The sequence below is a fragment of the Atractosteus spatula genome, chromosome 23 (genome assembly GCF_055471065.1).
Source record: "Atractosteus spatula isolate fAtrSpa1 chromosome 23, fAtrSpa1.hap1, whole genome shotgun sequence".
NCBI lineage: Eukaryota > Metazoa > Chordata > Actinopteri > Semionotiformes > Lepisosteidae > Atractosteus > Atractosteus spatula.
Window position 1 is genome coordinate 3,092,010 of NC_142728.1, and position 10,383 is coordinate 3,102,392.

Here is a 10,383-nt window from a genome sequence, read left to right on the forward strand (position 1 = left end):
AACATATTGCTGAAGTACTAGAAATGGAACAAGTAGCTTCCTACAAAGAACTCCGGGGATACGATTAGGTGTAGGGTTCAAGCAAGGGTGTGGATTGTGATTCTGTTACTAAAATGAATTAGTCTACAGCACAAGTTGGTTATCATCAGATTAGTTTAATTATTCACAATTTAATTAATACAGGCCATCCACTCTTCCATTTTCTTACTGCTTCATCCAATACAGGGCCACAGGGGAGCCGGAGCCTATCCCGCCAAGCAACGGGTGCAAGGCAGGGTACACCCTGGATGGGACACCAGTCCATCACAGGGCTCAGACGCACGCACGCACGCACCAGGGCTCATTTTCCCCAGGACTACCAGAATGTCTTTGGATTGTGGGAGGCAACCAGAGCACCTGGCGCAAACCCACTTGAACATGGGGAGAACATACAAACTCCACACAGACAGCCCCCCCAGCGCCAGAACTCACCCCAGGGCCCCAGAGCTGCTATCCACTGCGCCACACTTTCACTGGATGCCATTTTCAAAACATTTAGAAATGGCATTTGAGAACCCAAATATAAAGTTGGACCCACATTTCTGCTAAGAAACAAAACCTCAAATCGATGCAATGATTGCTTTCAGTTAAGTGACTGCAAACACGGGAAATGAAGGTCTGGATCCAAAACCTTTTACTCTCCAACCAAATCCACTATTATTCGAGAATATGATCAACATTTAAATGACCACAGTTGTTTCAACATCATGTTCATTTCGCCTGATCATATCCAAAACAGCTACAGCTCTTACTTATCAAAAGCACAAGTAAAAGCACTTGTTTCTGCGCCGGCTCCTTTAAGGCTGACCCAATAAGATATCCAATAAACAGAAGAACAGTAACGTTATCGGGCGGAAAAATGACTCTTGTATAACATTCCTGATTCTGACAATCCAACAACATGGGGAATCAGGCAGGAGGCCTGCCCTAAAGTCTCCCCACTAACTCCCAGTGCAGGAGGTGACCATCCAGACGCAAAAGGTGAAGAGCTGCTCCACGTACAACCAGCATCAAAGGACCTTCTGGATGCAGACGTCGACCTGCGAGTGTTGAGGACGAAAGGGAAGGCCTGTGTTCAGAGCCTTTTCCCTGGAGGCTGGGCTGAAGATGGGATACACCAGGACATTCCTTAAAGCCGACGGGAATTTCACTACTCATTAAGCAGCAGCAGGGAACGGTGTCAGTGCTACAGGTGGCACAAGGGACACTCACACACATTACCCCCCCCACAGTAACACAGGGCTGGTCCAGAAAGTATCAGAACATTCACTGACAAGTTAAGCATCAGGTGTACAACAGTTCTGACAAAAGAAGGAAGATTCTAGGGACCGTACAGCATGTATAACCCTATAATCAATAGATATGGTCACCTTGTCCTCACAAATGTGGGTGGATCATATTTTTTTTTTTTAAGGTCTACTCCGTTCCATTTGACAGAGCTGTCCAATACGAATGTGGGGAGTAATGCGTTTACAAATACATCTATTATTGCAAAATGTGCAAAAAAAAAACATCAAAAAAGAAAGTGTACACCAAATCCGACAGGGAAGGTGCCGAGATCTTAAGATCTAGTTCCAAAACATTTCAATAAACTTTTAAAGTCTTTTCAAGGTATTTAAGGTTTTATTAACACTTTTTTTTTAAAGTAAAAAAAAAACGTAAAAGAAAAATTAAGATCTTGATTATAACTTATTTTCCAAGCCAACAAAAAAAAAACAAAAAGGGGACAAATAATCAGCACTGAGGGGGGGAGAGAAGAGGTTCAGAGGAAGTAGGGCGTGGTGGTTCTGGGCGGGATGACCCTCTCGGAGTCGGGCACGGCGCGGAACAGCTTGGGCTCCCGCGTGTGGACGTCCTTGAACACCATGATGGAGGCGATGTTGCCGCAGCGGTAGCAGTAGTTGGGGGCGGACCAGACCGTCACCAGCTTCTCGTCGAACATGAACTTGTAGCCCTCGTGGACGAGCTGATGGGCCCGGCAGATGAGTTTCAGGTTGTTGATGTGAACAAACTGGGGGGGGAGGGAGGGAGGTGTCAGCGGAAGAGGCATTAATTCGCAGGACCGGCACACATCGCGATCTACACAGCGAAAACGCAGCAGGGCTGGACGGGCACCTATCGGTTTCCCGGCCAGAAACCGACAGCATTTCTTACCGTTTATATCTACGGTATGCGTTTTACCTTTTCATTTGTCAGTGTTTTTATCGGGCAACGCTCATTGAACCTTGTATTTTACCAATTCTGTTTCACAGGTAAAAACTATATGCACAAGTCTTCCAGGTACAGTAAAACCCGTAGTAACCACTGCCGCAGCGCGAGATGAAGGGTACAGCCGCTGACCTCATTAGTGACCTTGGCCCCGAACAGCCAGCCTGCTCCCCGGGGGCTGATGGCCCACGTGTCCACATCCTCGGGGTCTGACCACACCAGGTCACAGAACGCCCCCTTGTGGGGGATCTCCTGGTTGCGCTCGATGGTGCGGATCTGATCCAGGGTCTTGATGTCAGGAGAGAGCCCCCCATGGACACACAGGATCTGTTCATCTATCAGCTGGACACGAAGCAGACAGAGCACACATCAGGGGACGCAGAGCTGGTTTTTGTCATTAGAACCTCATTATAACTGACACTTTATATCAAATTCAAAGCACAGCGAGTTTGAATGTAATACGCCGGAATGTCTTAAATCAGAATAGTCTTCATTTAATGACAGGAGGTAACCAACTCTACTGTTATTGTTACTTGCCGCTATTACACTGCTAAAATCAAACATTAATGGCGCTAGTTATGAATTAGAAGTGCTTTTTAATTTCGAAAAAGAAAAGGATTTGTTTGAATTCGGAAACTGAAAGAAACCGTTTGCATGGTGGTGATTTCTGTGTGGACAGAATGAGCCTAGCCTGGAGTTACAGGACAACAGAGTTGCACTCACAGCTGCTACTGTAAGCATGTCAAACACTTTAGTGCAGTATCGCCAGGCATTTGCATTTCCATACTTGGTTTGGCACTCGTCTGCAAGAAGAAAAGAGAAGAATATCCGATTTAAAAAAAAATCTATGGCTTCACTCTGAGTGCTACCAATGCTGGTGTAGTTGAGGTAGCCCCCTTTCAACACAGTCAGAGGAAGCTTATCTCAGAACTATAGCTTTACAGCTCCAGAGACCAGGGCACTCATCAAAGTAAGATGTAGAGCAAAATACAAGACAACTGGTAATAAAAGACCTGAAGGAAACCTGTAAAAAACTCACTGAAGTGTATTTGGACTGCAAGTATAATTTTTGCTGGATCTAGTGTACAAAGGACTTAGTGAACAGGAATGAAAATAATGTCATAATTACTATCTGAAGAAATGCCGAATTTTGTCTCGTTAAAATGTTTTACAGAATAATGCAATGGCTCCTGAAGCACATCTACAAACTAAGTTACATTACTTTAAATCTCATTTTAAATGACCTTAATTTAACTACACTTGGTTATCTGCAGTTATTTCATAATGGTTCCACAGAAATAACATAGCAATATGTAATCAATTAATGCGCTCAGCTTCTTTTGAACCTTACACCTTCTGTGCTTAAGGTGTCCCCTGACAGTGTGCTTACTGTGAGCAGCTATGAAGTTACAATGGCTAGCAATCCGGGTCTGGAATTCCTACCCATGCCTGCAATCCTTCAGCTAATGTATTTTGATCATATTCGAGTCTCTTGTTTAAGGATTAAAAATGCATCTCTTACCGTAGAAGCCGTACACCTGGGTGATCTGTCGGCTCTCGTGGTTTCCTCGCAACAGTGTGATGCGGTCAGGCCACTTGGCTTTTAAGGCTAAGAGGTAGGTGAAGGTCTCCAGGCTATAATATCCCCGGTCTACAAAGTCGCCCTGCAATAGGAAGGCATGCCGTGAGACCAGGCTTCGCACCAACCCCAGCCAGCCAGTGCATTCATACATCTCTTTCAAAATGCACCTGGGGCACCCAGTCAGGCGGCTCAGACTGGCACAACAGCAGAAGGCAGAACTAAGGAGAAACCTCCCCACTGAACAACAGATCCTTCCCCCTGTCTATTGAATTGACAAAATACAACTTCAGCACTGGATGGCAAACACCAAAAATAACCAATAACATAAAAAGATGCTTAATCTTTTTTTTTTTTTTACACAAAATCTGTCAACACCATAAGTATAGCATTTTAGCTTCTTTCTATCACGTGAAGTACAGTATAACAGATGAAACAGAAATACTAGGATTTCTTTTCTAACACTTAAAACAGACCACGTCTCTGTTATAAGATCTCACATGATAATGAACTGGCAAGATCAGTTGTTAGACACTGATCTCAATAAATACAGCATAAGCTTTGCCAGAAGATGCAAGATCACTGAGGTTTCACCTTAAATGGTAAGTGGACACTGTTACTTTTCAGTGCATATATAACCAACAACTCTTTTTGGTTAACCCTCGATAGAAGCAGCTCACTTCAGGCACGAAGTTAAAACAGTACAAAAAGGACTCTGAGAAACGAAATCAACAAGTGATAACCTGCCTGATACACAAAGTGATATTTCCTGCAAAGGATCTTACCATAAAAATGTAGTTTGTGTCCGGAACCTGGCCACCTGTTCTGAAGAGCTCACACAAGTCATAAAACTGAAAAGGAGAAAAAGAGGAGTTTCTCTGAGGAAGGGCTGAGAACAACTTCAGTAGACCTCAGTTTTACATTTCATTCCAAAGGGAGGGTGCCTTTTTACAGTAGTGTCACCCTGTCACCATACTGGGGCATTAGGAGCCACACAGACTGCAGGGTGATCGCCCCCTACTGCTGCCTCTAACAACACTTACAGCAGCAACCTTAGTTTTTCCCAGGAAGTCTCCCATCCAGGTACTGCCCAGGCTCACACCTGCTGATGAGCTCCAGTGGGCTGCCAGTTGTGAGTTACAGAGTGATATGGGTGCTGGCTTATATATTTAATGCTATTGAAAAATAATTAAAAACAAACCGGAGTGGTTAATTTAAGGGCCTGAACTGCCATCGTGACCTGACATCAGACCACGAGGGCCTTAGGAGGCTGCCCCAGTACCCGAAGCAGTAAAAAGGATTTTATACAGAGTGCAGTGTATAAACTCTCATTATCCTCAAGTGCCTAGGTTTCATGTTAAGTTATATTTCAAGTTAAGTTAGACATGTTAAGTTTTGTTTTGTTTTTTTCAGCTGATTAGATTTGGGGAGATTAAGTTAACATTATTAGTTTTGCACCACTACTCAATGTCTATGTACAACACACCATGGGGCTTAGGTGTAAAGATTAAAATGTATGTTTACAAGCATATCCAAACATCCGGAGAAGAACCGAGCCACTGAGCAGGATTTCTGGCCCAGAGAGAAAAAAAAGTCACCTACCGACCCAACAACTGCTTTTATCAGTAATTTAATTTTCCTTGACACTACTCAGACTTCACATACAGAGTTAGGTTTGGCTTCATAGTACTACAGCTGGACAAAACACTGTCTTTTTCTTGTTTTACAGTCATGACATGGCTATAAAGTTAAATCAGAAGTGGTAGAAGCAGCTCTTATCTTCCTTAGACTTCATTTTTAACATGTAAAGAAAATATATTCAGGACAAAAAGCCTGCCACCAATTTTACTTCTGTTTGTAAGCAAGAAATCTGTTAGCATTATTCCTATCTGAAAATAATCTGTGAGAGCATGTTTACATACTCAGCAGAACAGCTTTAGAATTCAATGGGCAGCAGCCAAGAGCTGTAGTCAAGTCAAAATCTGTTACTTTTCCTAATTAGCTTATTCCTCATTATGCATAAAGGCTAATGTGTGGATTGTGGAATCAGCTATGAAACCTGCTCTTTCTTGTCAGCTGAGACTCAGTGGAAGCTTTAAACACCAGTTTACAATCCCCTTATAAACAGAGAAAAATGCCCATATAACGCAGATGCAAGATATCACTGAAGAAACTGCAAAAGCAAGAGAAGCTCCTACTGCATATTTAACTAGCTTCGATTTAACACAACCATTTTAAAAATCCCACTTAAAAAATTTCCCCCAAATGCTATAAACATTCAAAAATAAATACACTTAAGCCTGGAGTGCAGCGAAACTGAGTATAATGAGAAGCAGATGGCAGTGTGATGAAATTCTGGGCAAAGAAGTGGACCCAAGACAACCTAAAAAGGCAAAGTCATTTTGGGTGTCAAGCAGAAGACCACAATGTGATGGAACTAGAGGAGCAGGCCCCGGTCACACAAAACACCTTCAAAAGCACATACAATAATTACGTAGCACATCGTTGCCCTGAACAGTGCCTTTTGCGCCAAGGTGTTAAGCTTGTTTGCGCAACATCCCTATTTAAAAACACTCAAGGAAAAAAACCAAGACTGAACAAAAACACCTGAGATGAGGACTTGCCAAAGTCGGCGCAGAAAATGTTGATAAGGGCAAATACTGATCAAGCAGCTAAGTGACGCAGGCAGGACTGAGACCATACATACAACAAATAATTGTAATTAACCTCTGAAAATGTGAGAGAGGTGCAATTGGTGGAATATCTTCCTGGTTTTTAGATCTTCAACAGGGGCTGCGGAGTACCGTGTTATCTAAGCCCTACCAAAGACAGTACTTCAGTGATCTCCAACCTTTGTCTGAGAGATTTCCACTTCTTCAGGTTTTTAAAGCACTAGGAAACTAAAGATCACACTAACCCAGCCTAACAAATAACAGGGTTGATTATGAAATGAAGAGCTCAGCAGGAGTGCAGACCAAAGATCCTGCAGTGTGCCAGATTCGGGCTGTGATCCCGGGTTCGACTCAAGCAGATTCAGATGTTGAGATGTCAACCCACTCATGAGGTTTTGCCATCAGCAAAGAAGACACAGCAACGCAATTCCCCCAACAATGATGCCGAACTGAAGGATTGTGAATCAGGACGTGACAGTACCTGGCCATGTATGTCTCCACAGACTGTCACTGGGGTGGACACGGGCTGGACATTTGATTCTTCAAGTAAAAGGTCACAGACGTAGTCACATAATCGCTGGAGGGAAGAAAAGAAAACCGCATTAAACTTGGACATCCGGATGACTTAAGTGCCTATTTTACTATTTTGCTACAATTTTAATCACCATTGCTTTTAATATCGCTTTTACTGAGCTGTCTTGCATTAAAAAAAAGAAAACCCAGACCCACGCCCACAACAGTATCAGTTTACTGCAGGAGCAGGGTCTTCTCTAATGGGCAAACTCCTTTCAAACCACTGCAAAACGCTTTAAACCTCAAGCATTTACAAGAAGGTTCTATTTTTTTTTAAACAAAAGTACAGTTTGAAAAATTAGGCACAGCAAATTTACTCTCCAAAAGCGTTTTGGAAATGTTTTGGCATGAAGGGTTTTATGGGAAAAATTACTCATGAAACAGTGAAAGTGATCTAGACATCATAAATTAACCTTATTAAAATGTTTCTAAAAGTAGTCCTAAAAAACTCAAAGCTGGAAGTTTAACACAGTATCATAGAAGTCTCTTTGAAGCCTAAACAAATTCTCTCCTGTGGTATTTCACAACACTCTTTGTAAACATTCGGTATCTGATGGAACTGCCGATGATTAAGAGTAAAAAGCACACTTACAAACTACAAAAGGAATATCGTCAGCTAACATTATAGAAACCCACACCCTTTTAACATTCCTGGGACTGACCGAGGCAGACAAAAATGAACGTTAGGTTTAAACACAGCACATTCTGGCTTTCTGGGAGGAGAGACTTGTTTTCAAGCAGGGTTTCTCACAAGAGAACCCCCGTTTAGGCACAAAACCAAATTCATATACAATATTAGGCTAAAGTTTACTATTAATTACAACATATAACCCTTTAAAACAGCCAATTCACCCCTCTGCTGTTTCTCTGAGAATATCTCGTTGAAATCTAGGTATCCTAAAGTTTTAACTATTGTACATTTTAACTATTTACATATCTAATCTACTAAAGTATTAATCCACATTCAATTTGAATGTGAATGAAGAAATTAAGATTTTTTTTTTACTCTTCTTACAAAATTGGAGTTGTCACAGTGTGACAAGAAACGGGTGGCGGACTACATCTATGTTTTTAACTGTTTTTTAACCCTGACACTAGGAGGTGAAAAGGAACTCAAGTACATGGTTAACAAAACTTCAGTCTTGTACTATCAAGCTATTTCGTGGCTTCAAACCGTAACGGAGTAATCATTTTTAACGCAGTTTCAATAGGTTTTAAATTCAGAACTATCTGATAATTACTGATCAGCTTCACTTAAAGAAACAATGTCATATTTTCCAACGTAAAGACTAGGAAACTCGTTGGCTGTCCATACACCTGACAATCCAGTTCAATAGTCTATACAGGAACATTTTGCAATACCGTGCACTATGTACTACTTTCGGGACCTGAACAGAATTGTACGTCCGAGACTAAAACATGACTTTATTATTACCTATGCATTTGTTAATGGACAAATACGCGCCGTGTTTTTCTCAGCATGTTTCGGCAATTCCTCGTTACTGTGTTTTATGCCCTGTCTTCTTCCGGTCTGTGCCCTGCTTCCCTTCCGCATGACTGTTTTACCCATTTATCCTAAGAGACACATTTCTGCAGTGAAAAGCATGTGTAAAGATTTAGTTTTGATTCCTCTACGATGGAAGGGAATTAACTGCTACGCTTTCAGGCATACCCTACATCCTATCCTCCTCTATAATGCCCCCCGTGTACAAAAGTCCAAGCTCGATTTAAAAGCGGTGCAATATTAGCGTAATTCAGTTCCCGACAAAATAGTTATCCTCTCACCTTTAAGTCGTTTTCTGGGAGGTATTTGCACTGTCTTGCGATCTCCACATACTTATCTAGATCCAGCGGCGCCATTTTAGGAACAACAACTGTTACAGCCTGCGAAAGGGAAGAGGTAAAACGTCACTTCCGCTATATTTTGGCCAGACACTTGCAGTCATTTATCTCCATCTGATTTAGCAGCAGCCGGGTGCGGTAATCTGCGGTAATTTTGATTGAAATTCGGCTATTTACATACGCTTCCGGATCATTCGTGTCGCTTGGTGTAGGTAGGTTCACGCTTCTCACCCTGCGCCCTGAGGCAGCTTCCCTCTTGCAACAGTTAAGACACACAGACCGCCTTACCTGTAACAATACACAAGACTTTCAAGACCCTTCTGGGATCTAAAGCTATTCAGATTTCCAAAACTACCCGTAGATGCCGAACCAGGTAAAATTGACATAGAATCTAATATTGGAGAATTTCTCGAGGAACATCTATGATCCAAAATTGGACTCCCAAGCCGTGGACTCCTGATGGTTTTCTTGCAGTTAAATGAGGTTTTTCCTTCCCCCTGTGCTGTGCAGAATGTATGTGTCCAAAGGATGATAGGGCATAAAGCTGAAGCAGCAGAGTAGTTCTACACTCAAAATAATGAAAGCTGATCTGATTTAAGAGAAAATCTGCATTGTTTTTATACAGAACACCTGCAAGGCATCTTTACTTAAGGGAAAAAGTGTGAAATTGACGCTTTATTTCAAACTAGAAAGGATGATCCACCGGTGAAGTGTCCTTCGAGAAAAATCTAGTATCGGCCACTAAAAGACCCCTATAAACCCCAGCAACATTGGCAAAGGACGCTCATCTGGCAAAACCATGGTTATATACTGTTAGCTGGGGGTCTGTAGAACAGATTTGAACTACTTTTGGAGAGGCACAATTTTTTGTGTGTGTCAGGAATGAGACTTTTTCCTGTCTAGCAGTGCACAGCTCTGTGTCAATTTGCAAGGAGGAAGTGATATAAAAACACCAATAGGATTGCAAGAAAGCAGAACAATAAGGAAGAACGACAATTTCCTATTATCCGTGGGTCTATTTATCACATTCCACCTAGTTTTGAGGATGTACAAATTGTTGTTGTGCTATAAATGTGACTTTACCTGGTTCAGACCAACCACAGACCATACCACATCTCCAAGATAATATTCCTTTTTCTTCAACATCCCTTTCCAATTGTGAACTGTTCCGTTTTGTCATAGGCAAGATGACAAAAACACAAGAGGCCGCATACACAAACGGGGGTAAATTTATTGTTTCCTAGAGCATGGGTTTCTTCTGTTTTCTTATTGCAGCCGGGCTGTTCAAATTTCATCGAATGTCCCAGATTATGATATTGTTAATGGAGAAACAACAAAATCATCTTGCTTCGCAGAATGACGATTTGTAAGCTCATTTTTAACGCGGAAATCGTATAATTACAGTAAGCGCCCAACTATGTGAGAAAGGTATTTGCTGTTGTTACCCGGTGGTGTAATAAAAATATTTAA

The 10,383-nt window shown here is 41.9% G+C and overlaps 1 protein-coding gene across 1 annotated transcript; it reads right to left on the reverse strand.

The window, feature by feature from the left end:
• Nucleotides 1-1,505: 1,505 nt before the first annotated feature.
• On the reverse strand, nt 1,506-8,963 carry ppp6c (protein phosphatase 6, catalytic subunit). Its single transcript, XM_088940550.1, has 7 exons — nt 8,857-8,963; nt 6,980-7,075; nt 4,612-4,677; nt 3,770-3,911; nt 2,971-3,050; nt 2,380-2,589; nt 1,506-2,050 (listed from the first exon to the last, which is right to left on the reverse strand). Exons 1-7 carry the CDS (start codon nt 8,929-8,931, stop codon nt 1,802-1,804), a joined length of 918 nt encoding a protein of 305 aa, XP_088796676.1. The 5' UTR covers nt 8,932-8,963; the 3' UTR covers nt 1,506-1,801.
• Between the last annotated feature and the right edge of the window lie 1,420 nt (nt 8,964-10,383).